The 12,712-nt window shown below is 57.8% G+C and overlaps 1 protein-coding gene across 2 annotated transcripts; it reads left to right on the forward strand.

Moving 5' to 3' along the window:
• The first annotated feature begins 4,351 nt into the window (after positions 1-4,351).
• On the forward strand, positions 4,352-12,360 carry EMILIN1 (elastin microfibril interfacer 1). 2 transcript variants are annotated; one of them, XM_081484093.1, is made up of 8 exons: positions 4,352-4,986; positions 5,939-6,064; positions 6,507-6,727; positions 8,076-9,995; positions 10,366-10,482; positions 10,861-10,878; positions 11,026-11,163; positions 11,595-12,360. In XM_081484093.1, the coding sequence occupies exons 1-8, from the start codon at positions 4,817-4,819 to the stop codon at positions 11,930-11,932; spliced, it is 3,048 nt and encodes a 1,015-aa protein (XP_081340219.1). In that variant the 5' UTR covers positions 4,352-4,816; the 3' UTR covers positions 11,933-12,360. The 2 variants fall into 2 exon arrangements, 1 of the variants encoding a protein (XP_081340219.1); XR_014051774.1 differs by lacking the exon at positions 10,861-10,878 and having other exon boundaries at positions 10,366-10,486.
• The last annotated feature ends 352 nt before the right edge of the window (positions 12,361-12,712 follow it).

Here is a 12,712-nt window from a genome sequence, read left to right on the forward strand (position 1 = left end):
AGTGCAGCAACAAAGATCCAGTGCAGCCAAAAATACAGAAATAAAATAAGAATGGTCTCTAGGTCTAAGCTGTGTGTACTAAGTCACTTTAGTCGTGTCCAACTCTTTGCGACGCTATGGACAGTAGCCCACCAGGCTCCTCTGTCCATGGGATTCTCCAGGCAAGAATACTGGAGTGGGTTGCCATGCCCTCCTCATCCCGACCCAGGGATCAAACCTACATCTCTTATGTCTCTTGCATTGGCAGGTGGGTTCTTTACCGCTAGCACCACCTGGGAAGCCCAGGACTAAGCTAGGAACTAACAAATCTTGAAAAAATCTTGGGTGAAAAAGCATGAGGGAAGTGAGTCAGGTAAAGCCTTATCCTGGGGGGAATTAGGGGAGAGAGAGGATTGGGGGGACAAAGAGTGGGGAACATGTGGAGCTTAGTCTCTGTAATTAATGTGACATTTTCAAGAAGTCATCATCAGGATTAGGCTCAGGAGTGAAAAAGCAACAAGACCTGGAAAAGGGGACTGGGTTCTGAGTCCAGGGAGGTCAGCTCCTAAATATGACACCTGTGGGAAGAGTTGGAAGGAAAAGTTAAATGTGTGTATTTGTGCCAGAGTAGACCTTTGCCTAAGAGTCCCCACAAGCGGGAATTCCCCTCTGGATTTGTATGACCCAAAGCCCAGTTCATATTATTCCCCCTTTTTTCCTCCCACTATTCAGCCTTCGGACAGAGGGCGGTAGCCATAAATTGCTCCTTACTGCCCGTGCCCCTGTTTGTCCTGGCCCCGATGTAGGAGCTCACCGCTGTCAGTGATGGTTGACTGAATGAATTAGTCCCCTGCTGTAGCCAAGATTTCCCACTGGCACTAGACCTTTGGCAATTTCCTATCTTGGAGTGGTTATAAAATAGACCTTGTCCTACTGCCCCAGGGATGCTTAGCCTTTTTTGGTCTCAAGAATTCTCTTGCTAGTCTCTGGAAATTTATGGCTGCCTATCAATACCACCGCTGCCGCCACTGCCTTCCCTGAAAACTTAGTCTCCAGTGCAGCCTGCTTGTCCAACACCTCAGGCCTCCCCAGTGAACCCAGAGCCACTGATTTCTTTGAGATCTCATAAACATTCATGTCAGTCCCTAGATTTTGGCACCTAATTACAGGACTAAATAAAATGCAACCTACTGCCATTATAGTACAAAGCCAGCATTTTTAACTTGACACACTTAAGATACAACAATTTTTTTAACTTGAGAGGTCAGACAAAGGAATGGGTGACAACTAGGTAGTGACAAGATGGTTGAGATGACTTCAGGTTGCCAGAGGCTGCTGAAGGGGAAGCAAGTTGGCTTCCTACCAGGGCCAGAGCCAGGGCCTAGAACTGATGTGGAGACCCGGGACAAAGCCACAGCCTTCTAGTGAAAGCGACTTTGAAATCAGGACCTTCCAAGACCATTTCTTTAAAGTCTCCCTAGGTTGGGGCCCCTCACCTCTAAGGAGCAGCCACAGATATCCATTTCTAATGGTTCCAGTGTTTGCTTTCACCATCACGTCTTTTTTGCAACATTTCTGCCACTCATCAGGATCATATTCTGGGCCATAGGACCCCAGGGGCACATCATTCAGAGGAGTCACATTGACATGGTGGCACTCATTATCATGTGTGTGCTAAGTCACTTCAGTTGTGTCTGACTCTTTGCAACCTCTTGGACTGTAGCCCACCAGGCTCCTTTGTCCATGAGATTCTCCAGACAAGACTATTGGAGAGTTGCTATGCCCTCCTCTAGGGGATCTTCTCCACCCACGGATCAAACAGTGTCTCTTATGTCTCTTGCATTGGCAGATGGGTTCTTTACCACCAGCACCACCTGGGAAGCCCTACTCATTCTCATAGTTTCCAACTATTGCCCTGCAAATGATTCTCAGAATCAAGACCCACTTTACTAACCATCTCCTTTGGATGTTTATTTCCAACAAGATGTGTTGTTGTTATTCAGTTGCCCAGTCATGTCTGACTCTTTGCGACCCCATGGACTGCAGCATTCCAGGCCTCCCTGCCCCTGACCCCCGGAGTTTGCTCAAGTTTATGTCCATTGCATCAGTGATGCTGTCCAACCATCTCATCCTCTGAAGCCCTCTTCTCCTTCTACCCTCAGTCTTTCCCAGCATCAGGGACTTTTCCAATGAGTTATCTGTTTGAATCAGATGACCAAAATACTGGAGCTTCAGCTTCAGCATCAGTCCTTCCATTGACTATTCAGGGTTGATCTCTCTTAAGATTGATTGGTTTGATCTCCTTGCTGCCCAAGGTACTTTCAGGAGTCTTCAACACCACAGTTCAAAGGCATCAATTCTTTGGTGTTCTGCCTTCATTACAGTCCAGCTCTCAAAACCATACATGACCACTGGGAAGACCATAGCCTGGTTACTCTCTTCTTAAACTTGGAGTGCCCAAACTAAGATCATCTTTCTGTCCTTCAAACCAGCTCCTCTTCTCAACTTTCCCATCCTGGCTCAAACCCTGGAATCTTCTCCCTTCATCTGGTCCCTCATTCCCCAGACACTCACCAAGCAGTCACAACCTGCTCTCCCAGGTTGGCATCACTTTGCAACGTAGAATTTGGAAGGGACCTGAGATGACAGACAGACAGCAGACCCCCAGTGGAGTCAGGGGATTCATTCTAAGTGATAACACTATTTAGAGGAGAAGCTGGAGCCAGCATTCTTGTGCTCTAACACCCGGTCCATTGCTCTTGCCGAGAATATCTTCTTTCTGTGTGTGTATTCACCCCCATACTAAAAACTTGTAACCCAACCTCTTAACCAGTCTTCTGAGCCTCTCTCTGATTTTTTCCACAATCAACTTTCTGACACAGAGAAGAGCTAACACTTATGTAGCATTTACCACATGTCAGGCACTATTCCAAATGCTTTACATGGATTAACTGAATCCTCACAAACCTAGGAAGAAGGGGAGTACTATTACTCCCATGTTACAGATGAGGAAACAGACAGACTGCTTTTGCCAACCTGAAATCTCTCCCCTCCCCTTGTCTCTGTGGTTCACTTTTCCCTTCAATATGGATCAGGTTCTCTTTCTTCCAACAGCTCTTCTCTGACTCCCCGCAGCAGTCAGCTGCGTTTTTCCTCCTCTTAACTGGAGCACAGCATTCATCTGTCTGGCCCCCTGGCCTTCTGTCTGTCCAGCCTGTGTTCGTTCTCTCTTGTGTCCTGTCCCCCAACAGGACCAGCTGCTCCTTACTGAGTCCTTCGTGGGCCTTTGCTCCCTGGGCACCTCGTCAGCACCCACTCTCGCCTGCTTTCGGTTTAGTACTTCTGCCTCTCTCTCCTAAGTGGCCCACCATGCAGGGTGACCTGGACAGAACCCAATGCTGAGGGCCAGATAGTGAGGGGGGCCAGCTGACAGATTAGGACATCTCACGAGGAGCCTACCGGACAGGCTGGTGGTTGAGTCAACTTCCTTGCCTGCCTCAGAGGCTATCAGACTTGGCTCCAGGGTAGGGAGTGACTTCCTTCAGGCTAAACAGATAGGGCCCAACTCATCTCCCTGCCTCCCCTCCCCCCACTCATGGCTTTCACCAAGACAAGCCTGACACCCATGTTCACTTGGCCTTTGGAGAATGAAGTCTTTCTCCTCTTGCCCATGTCCTCTCCATGCTTGACAGAAACTGCTCTCCGTTGCCGGACTCCTTTCTTCCTCTGGCTTCTCTGAATTTCCTGCCTGCCTCAGTGGAGTCCTTCTCCTTTTGCTCCCTGGTCCAGTAGCTTTTGCTCCTCCCCTCCTCTTTCCTGCCAAGCAACTGACCTGGGTACTATTTAGATTCTAATCTGAGCCATGCTCTTGACTTGCTGTGTTACCTTGGACAAGTTACTTTCCCACTCTGGGCCTCAATTGTCACATCTATCAAAGGAGGCAGCTGGACTAGATGGTGAGTGGCGGTTCTGCTGAGCCCCTGCAAGTTCATTCTCCCTTTTACGGCTCTCCTCTCCACCTCTCCTAGGTCTCCTCTCCCGGGGGGGCCCCTGCCCTGGCCCCGGGAGAGCTGTGGCTCCAGCTCCCGTTCCCTGTCTAAGCGACCAGCCCTGGGCCTCCTCCCCAGCTCTGGCCCCGGCTCCACTCCATGTGGCCTGTCTGAGAGGCTGGCCCCAAGCCCGGCGGCAACTCCACATTTCTCTGTTTTTCCTTTTTTTTTCTCTCTCTTTCCCGGAGTTAACAAGAAGCAGATGTGGCGCACGATGGTTGGAGAGGTGGGGGGAGGAAGGGGGAGGCTGGACCGCCAGCCAGACAGGGGGGGAAGGGAGGGGAGTGAGGGAGAGAGAGAGGCGGGAGGCCAGGGCCCGCCCCACAGCCACTCTTGCGCCTCTGAGCAGCCACAGGGGCAAAGCCCTGTCACCCCCAGGATCTGGTCACTGGGGAAAACCGACAGCAGAGACCAGAGGAGGGCCAGATGGAGCGAGGGGGTGGAGGCCCAGGAGGCAGCATCTGAGAGGGCCAAGGACCAGGCGCAGGAGGCCGGGGTGTTGGGGTGGGGGAGCACAGAGAACAAACTCCCCTCAGAAGTGGAGAAGAAGAGAGCGGAAGGAATCGAAGGAGGGACAGACAGGAGCCTGAGGAGGAAAGAGGAGGGGGAGAGGGGTCAGGCCAGGCAGCCAAGGAGGAGGCGTGTGGCTGGGGGCTGCCGGCAGGAAGCTGGGGACAGGACCTGCTGTCCCTCAGAGCAGCGGCATCCCCCCCACCCTCGCTCCAGGCAGAGGCGCCAGTGGTCAGGCCAGGATGTGCCTCTGAGGGCCACCGCGGAGCGCCCCCACCATGGCCCCTGGAACCCTCTGGAGCTGCTACCTCTGCTATCTGCTGACCACCGCCGTAGGGGCAGCCAGCTACCCTCCTCGCGGCTACAGCCTCTACACAGGGAGTGGCGGGGCCCTCAGCTCTGGGGGCACCCAGGCCCAGAGTGCCCCCCGACCTGCCAGCCGCCACAGGTAGGAGTCTGGGTCCCAGCCCAAGGCTGGAGGTAGGTGGGAGGGTGGGTGTCTTGGCCCTTGCCTCGGGTACGTTCTTCTGGGCTGTCCACACTAGGGCAGAGGAAGGGGGAAGAGGAAACCCATCCACCAGGTGGCTCTTCGCATGCCTGCCTTCCTTCAGGGCCCCTTGGAGTAGATAGGTACCCTCCCCACCCCCATCTAACCTCAGGGGGAACTACTTCCACGTTAGGTGCCCAGGGAAACTATCCTGAGAGCCACGGGCCAGGCCTTCCTGTCACTGCCAGCCCACACCAGCCTGGGAGTCTCGGCAGACGTCTCATCCCATGCTAGGGCTCCCTCATGCAGTAACCCATGCTTCCCACACCACTTGTCTGCTCCTTTCCTTTCTCCAGCGGACATGGACTGGAGGCCGGTGTGAACGGGGAGTGGGGCGGTGGCAAGAGTGTAGAACTGCGAGCCCCAGGGCAGGCAGGGCTCATCAATGGCTTCTTCTCTCCTTAACCCTGAGCTGGACCCCTGCCTGCTCCGACCACTCCCCTGAGGGGTGAGGAGAAGCTAAGGGATCACCAGGGAACCTGGCCAGCCAGCTCACGCAGGCCACGCCAAGCTGGGGGTTGAGACAGAAAGGGACATGAATGAATGCGTGAATTCAGACGCTCCCCAGGCACCCCAGCCATGAGGATCAACGAGGATCAACATCCCGTAGTTGTGGTTTCGCCTTCTGGGCCTCCTGTTCCCATCTTGAAAAGTCTTTATCACCTCCTACTACATGGGAAGGCGTGGGGGGTTGTGGAGGTGGGGGGAGCTGTCCCTGCCAAAGCCCTGGCTCCCCCTGGTCCCCAGAGGCCCTTCATCTTGTGACCCTCCCTCAGCCCCTCTGGTAGCCCCTAGGCCTCCCCACGGGATGTGCGTCTCTGGCCCTGGGACCCAGGTGGGGTTGTGCCTGCAGGAACTGGTGTGCCTATGTGGTGACCCGGACAGTGAGCTGTGTCCTTGAGGATGGAGTGGAGACCTTCGTCAAGCCCGACTACCAGCCATGTGGCTGGGGCCAGCCCCAGTGTTCCCGCAGCATCATGTGAGGATGAGTACTTGGTGGGGGCTGGGCTAGGGCCACCAACCTAGGGGGTTTGTACAGAGCAGGTAGCCAGGGGCAGGACCAAGGGCTTCGTTGAGAGCCATCTGAGGAGATGCTGAGGCAACTCTTTGGCTGGTGGGATACTGAGGGCAAACTCACTTGGACCACCCTGCCAGCCTTGGGAATGCGTCTTCTGGGCCTGGCCACATTCAAGGAGAGGAGTTCAAAGCTCCAGCACAGTACAAGGGGAGGAAGAATAGGGATTTGGCCTTCTGCCAACCGGCTGACAACTGTCAACTGAGCAAGGCCACATGCTGGTCAGTAAGGGGGACCCAGCCTGAGGGACAGACCTAGCCCACTAACAGCGGCCCATCTCTGAGGACAGGGGCCAGGATCACTGACAGTACAGGAGGAATAAGGGGCCTCCCTCTGCCTCTCCCAGGTACCGCAGCTTCCTCCGCCCTCGCTACCGAGTGGCCTACAAAACGGTGACAGATATGGAATGGAGGTGCTGCCAGGGGTATGGGGGCGATGACTGTGCAGAGGGCCCTGCCCCAGCGCTGGGCCCCGCACCCACCACACCGCGGCCTCGGGCCCAGCCCGCCCGCCCCAACCTCTCCGGCTCCAGGGCGGGCAGCCACCTGAGTGGACTGGGAGGGGAAGGTGAGTATGGGAGTTGCTGGGGAGAGGAATTGAGACAATGCTGGGGAAAAGCATGGGGCCAGGCTGCTACGGGGAGACCCCTGCTCCAGGACAGGGCTGGGGGCTGGGGGGGGAGTGTGGAGAACAGAAGATAGTTAATGAGATCCCTGAGGTTCCTTTCCACACTTGAGAGCGAGAGAGAGAGAGAGAGAGAGAGAGAGAGAGAATGTCTGTGTGTGGGGTGTGTGTATGTGTGTGTGAGTGTGTGAGAAGAGAAATTGAGTGAGACACAGAGAAAAGGAAGGCAGAGAAAGAGAATGTGCTCACACACGCCCACGTGTGGCCAAGATACTTCCTAGTTGGGAACAGCTGCGGGAGGAAGGGGGAATTCCTTGGAGAAGCTTGGTCCAAGGGGATAGACACTTGGGACTACAAGTCCTAGCATGCACTGCAGCTGACTACAGTTCCCAGGCACCCCAGTGGCCTCTAGAGACTGCAGGTCCCAGAATGCAGCAGTCCCCGTTGCCCAGCACTGCGGATGTGCTGTGTTGCCTGCCAGGGAGATAGCTGTGCTGTAATTATGGAAACAGGAACTGCTGGCTGACTCTTCCAACACCCAGCCAGATCCCCTGCAGCTTGCCTCAGAGTTGTGTTTGTTCCTGTGGTGTTGTGGAGAGGGGCCTCCCCACATTCACATTTCACTCACCCTGCGGAAGCGATGTATTGTCAGTTCCTTTTTTTCAGCTGGAGAAACAGTTTTCATAAAATTAGGAGGCATTCTGGATGATGGAACCATATTAAACTTGTAATCCATGGCCCAATTAATTAACCTCTCTGGTCCTCTAACTCCCAGTCTATCAAATGGGAAGAGCTAATGGGCTTCCCTGGTGGCTCATATGGTAAAGAATCTGCCTGCAACAATGAGGAACTGGGTTTGATTCCTGGTTTGGGAAGATTCCCTGGAGGAGGAAATGGCAACCCACTTCAGTATTCTTGCCTGGAGAATCCCATGCACAGAGTAGCCTGGCAAGCTATAGTCCATGGGGTCGCAAAGAGTTGGACATGACTGAGAGACTAAAACACACAATGGTATTTGTGCAATGCAGTTGTTGTAAAGGGGAAGGAGCCATGGTGTATATTTGACTTAGAGGCGTTCAGTGAATGGAGTTTCTATCTTTTCTTTTTTTGGGTTTTGTTTTGCTTTTTCTTTCCTTCCATCTTTTCTTGCCCAGGTCACCCAGCTAAGGAATAGCCAAATCAGCTAGGACCTCTGCCCTTTTGCTGGAGCTGGGGAGAGAAGGTCCCTAGGAGGTAGGCACTGAACTCTGCGGTCCAGCCGCTCAGCCTTATTCCTCCCCTTCTCTGCCAGGTCCTGGGGAGTCCGAGAAGGTCCAGCAGCTGGAAGAGCAGGTGCAGAGCCTGACAAAGGAGCTGCAGGGCCTTCGAGGTGTCCTGCAGGGACTGAGCGGGCGCCTGACCGAAGACGTCCAGAGGGCTGTGGAAACGGCCTTTAATGGGAGGCAGCAGCCGGCAGATGCAGCGGCCCGCCCGGGTGTGCACGAAACCCTCAATGAGATCCAGCAGCAGCTGCAACTCCTGGACAACCGTGTCTCCACCCACGACCAGGAGCTGGGCCATCTGAACAATCATCACAGCGGCGGCGGCAGCGGCAGGGCTCCGGACCCCACCCCGGCCCCTCCCGGCCACAGCGAGGAGCTGCTGCGGGAGCTGGAGCAGCGGCTGCAGGAGTCATGCTCCGTGTGCCTGGCAGGGCTGGATGGCTTTCGACGGCAGCAGCAGCAAGACAGAGAGCGGCTGCGAGCGCTGGAGAAGCTACTGGCCTCTGTGGAGGAGCGGCAGCGGCACCTCGCCGGGCAGGCCCTGGGCCGCTGGGCCCCTCAGGAATGCTGCCCTCCAGAGCTGGGCCGGCGACTGGCCGAGCTGGAGCGGAGGCTGGATGTTGTGGCTGGCTCGGTGACAGTGCTGAGTGGGCGGCGAGGCACCCACCTGGGAGGAGCATCTGGGCAGGGGGGCCACCCGCCAGGCTACACCAGCTTAGCATCCCGCCTCTCCCGCCTGGAGGACCGATTCAACTCCACCTTGGGCCCCTCCGAGGAACAGGAGGAGGGCTGGCTGGGGCGTCCTGGTGGGCTGGGCCACTGGCTGCCTGCTGCCCGCGGCAAACTAGAGAAGCTGGAGGGGTGGCTGGCCAATGTGAGCGGGGAGCTGGGGGGGCGGCTGAATCAGCTGGAAGAGCAGGTGGCAGGGGCAGTGCAGACATGTGGGCAGCTCTGCTCTGGGGCCCCCAGGGAGCAGGACTCCCAGGTCAGGGAGATCCTCAGTGCCTTGGAGCGCAGGGTGCTGGACGGTGAGGGGCAGCTGAGGCTGGTGGGCTCAGACCTGCACAAGCTGGGAGCAGCTGGGGAGGCCCAGCAGGCCACGCTGGAGCAACTGCAAGGGGCGGTGGGCCTGCTCCATGGTCGCGTTGATGCGCTGGCTGAGACGGCTGCAGAGTTCGCACTGCAGCTGAATCTCACAGCTGCACGACTGGGCCAACTGGAGGGGCTGCTGCAGGCCCGTGGGGAGGAGGGTTGTGGCGCTTGTGGAGGTGTCCAAGAGGAACTCGGCCGGCTGCGGGATGGTGTGGAGCGCTGCTCCTGCCCGCTGTTACCCCCTCGGGGCCCTGGGGCCGGCCCTGGGGTCGGGGGACCAAGCCGTGGGCCGCTGGATGGCTTCAGTGTGTTTGGGGGCAGCTCAGGCTCAGCCCTCCAGGCCCTGCAAGGAGAGCTCTCTGAGGTCATTCTCACCTTCAGCTCCCTCAATGACTCGCTGCATGAGCTGCAGACCACTGTGGAGGGCCAGGGTGCTGATCTGGCTGACCTGGGAGCCACCAAGGACCGCATCATCTCTGAGATCAATAGGCTGCAACAGGAGGCCACAGAGCATGCCGCAGAGAGTGAGGAGCGCTTCCGAGGCCTGGAGGAGGGACAGGCACAGGCCGGCCAGTGCCCCAGCCTAGAGGGGCGATTGGGCCGCCTGGAGGGAGTCTGTGAGCGGCTGGACACGGTGGCCGGGGGACTGCAGGGCCTGCGTGAAGGCCTTTCCAGACACGTGGCTGGGCTCTGGGCTGGCCTACGGGAAACCAACAGCACCAGCCAGACACAGGCAGCCTTGCTGGAGAAGCTGCTGGAGGGGCAGGCCAGCCAGGGCAAGCGGCTGGGTGCCCTTAATAGCTCCCTGCTGCTGCTGGAGGACCAGCTTCACCAGCTCAGCATGAAGGACCTCACCGGTGAGCGGGCGAGAGGAGGCACGGTGGGGAGGAGGATGTTTTTCAAGTCTTCTCTTTCTCCTCCCCTGACCCTACAACAGCCTAGCCTTAACCTCGTTTACTTCCTCTTTGCCCTGCTCTGCATGAATCGCATACCCACCGCTGTCCCAGGGCTTGGCTTGTCCACAAGAGATGACCCAAGGTCCCAGCTCCTCACCCTCCTTGATGGCTCAGACAGGCCTGTGGGTGGAGGTGGGATACTGCTCTGCCGCCTAGGTACCCAGTGTAGGCAGCGAGGGGCCCCATCACCCTGTCCCTGGATCTGCCACCTTCCCTGTCTTTTGGAAACTCATTTTTATGGCTCTCCTTCAACCTAGTGTTGTCACCGTAGGGCCTGCAGGTGAGGCTGGGCCGCCAGGGCCTCCTGGGATTCAGGGACCCCCTGGCCTCGCTGGGCCTCCAGGACCTCCAGGCAAGGATGGACAAAAGGGGCCCATGGGACCACCAGGTGAGTGGGCTGAGATCCTTGCTGCAGCCAGGGCTGCCACCCTCCTGGGCAGCCCTGGGCTTGACATTCTACTTTGAACTTGACAGAGAAGGGAGAAAATGGTGAGGAACTGGGGCTCCTACATGGATGACATTGACTAGGAAAGTAACTAGGAGATAGGACAGTCAGCGTGCTGGCCAGTTGACTGTGGGTGGCCTCCCTGCTGTGTTGAAGACTATGGCTGAGCCTACAAGGTTAAAGAGAATAGATCCCATCTGTCTCCCCCATTTCTGCTTTGGGGGTCTGCATAGCACCTGGCACAGTGGGAAAGCAGGTGTTTGCTGAGTGACTCAGCAAGAGCTGCCCTAGTTCTCACTGCTCCCTTTTCTCTCCCTACAGGTCCCCAAGGTGAACAGGGTAAGTTCCTCTCATTCAGTGCTGGAGGGAGGGGACCCGAACCAGGATTTGGAGGACAGAGGGCCTCAGGCAGCCCTGGGGGTGGAGACCGAGGAGTAGAATGGGGCTGCACTGAGCATCCACCCTGACACCCTCCCCCTACCCCAGGACCCGAGGGGGCACCAGCAGCCTCTGTGCCCCGGGTAGCCTTTTCAGCTGCCCTGAGCTTGCCCCGGTCTGAACCAGGCACAGTGCCCTTCGACAGAGTCCTGCTCAATGATGGGGGCTACTACGATCCAGAGACTGGTGAGCCTGGAAGTGGGCAGCTGGGCACTGGGGGGATTGGGGAGGCTGTGCGATGACATGTCCCCATTCTTGCCCTTTCAGACAAGCTGGATCCTTTCATTCTCTGATTTGGGGAGACCCTGTTCTCTCCTTCATTTATTCTTTCTCACCACAACTTGGGTTGAGGGGTGGGTGGGGAGAGGAAGAGCCTATCTTTCCACAGCTCTTTCTGGGGGCCTGCTATTGCCCAGGCACTGTCCTCAAGTGCTGGGGATGCCGAAATGAACAAAAACACCGACTTCCCTGCCGTCTGTGGAGCTCAGGTCCTGGTAGAAGAGAGGTAGAAAAGACCCAGAGGGTCCCTCCGTAGTACAGGAGTTCTGGAAGGGCTCCCGGACGCCTTCCCGGCCCTTGCCACCTGTCTCCCTCCTCACTGTCACTCTTGTCCCCAGGCGTGTTCACGGCGCCACTGGCCGGGCGCTACTTGCTGAGCGCGGTGCTGACAGGGTACCGGCACGAGAAGGTGGAGGCGGTGCTGTCCCGCTCCAACCTGGGCGTGGCCCGCATAGACTCCGGTGGCTACGAGCCTGAGGGCCTGGAGAATAAGCCGGTGGCCGAGAGCCAGCCCAGCCCGGGCGCCCTAGGCGTGTTCAGCCTCATCCTGCCGCTGCAGGTCGGGGACACGGTCTGCATCGACCTGGTCATGGGGCAGCTGGCGCACTCGGAGGAACCGCTCACCATTTTCAGCGGAGCCCTGCTCTACGGAGACCTGGAGCTCGAACAGGCGTAGACGGCGGGGTGGGGAAGCCGGGCGGGGGGGAGACCGGGTCCCACCCGCCCGAAGTGTCTATGCGGCCAAACAGCCAGCCAGGGGGCGGGCTCCCCGGGGTCTCGCCTGGGACGCGGCGCCGACCCCCGAGGAGCCGCAGCAGAGGCGCCCCGAGCCGAGCGGCGTCCTCCCCATGGTTGGAGTGCAGCGGGTCGGGGACTCTGGGGTCCCCTCGTCCAAACTGTTGGCCTGATCGCCGTCCCTGCAGGACCCGGACTGTTGAGGGGCCCATCCTGGCACCCTCTGCTCCCCCAACTGGCCTCCAGGCCGAGTCCCTCGGCTCCAGGGCTCTCTCGAGGGGGCTCCGGCCCCTACCGCCATACTAAACTATTCAGGAATAAAGACACTTGGTTTTTCTAAAAAAAAAAAAAAACAAAACAAAAACTAAACAAGCCGTCTGCTCTACTATGTGTTCATGGGTCGACAGGAGTACACAGGGGACGGGGTGAGGGAGCCCCCGACCAGGTTCGCGCCCTCAGCTCCGGCCGGGGTAGCTCGGCCCGCACCTGCTCTGGACGCGCGAGCGCGAAGCGCGTCCGCGGTTTAGAGCCCCAGCCAGGTCCTCCTCCTGGTCGCGCCCTTTCCGCCCGAGTCCGCCAGAGGGCGCCGGGACTCGAGACCTCGGGGCCGCTGGGCGGGGCTCCCGTCACGTGACCGCCGCGGCCCACCTTGTGTTCCCCGGCTGCTCCGCGGCAGAGGCGAGGCCTCGGCCTGGGATTGGCCCGACCTCGGGGGCGGGGC

This window comes from Giraffa tippelskirchi, chromosome 4 (assembly GCF_054371585.1).
Source record: "Giraffa tippelskirchi isolate mGirTip1 chromosome 4, T2T-mGirTip1v1.2.pri, whole genome shotgun sequence".
NCBI classification, from domain to species: Eukaryota; Metazoa; Chordata; class Mammalia; order Artiodactyla; family Giraffidae; genus Giraffa; species Giraffa tippelskirchi.

Coding starts and splice junctions, on each gene's coding strand:
- EMILIN1 (XM_081484093.1), top strand. CDS start 4,817: ATGGCCCCTGGAACCCTCTGGAGCTGCTACCTCTGCTATCTGCTGACC. Junction 6,728..8,075: donor GAGTGGACTGGGAGGGGAAG/GTGAGTATGGGA, acceptor CTTCTCTGCCAG/GTCCTGGGGAGTCCGAGAAG. Junction 9,996..10,365: donor CAGCATGAAGGACCTCACCG/GTGAGCGGGCGA, acceptor TTGTCACCGTAG/GGCCTGCAGGTGAGGCTGGG.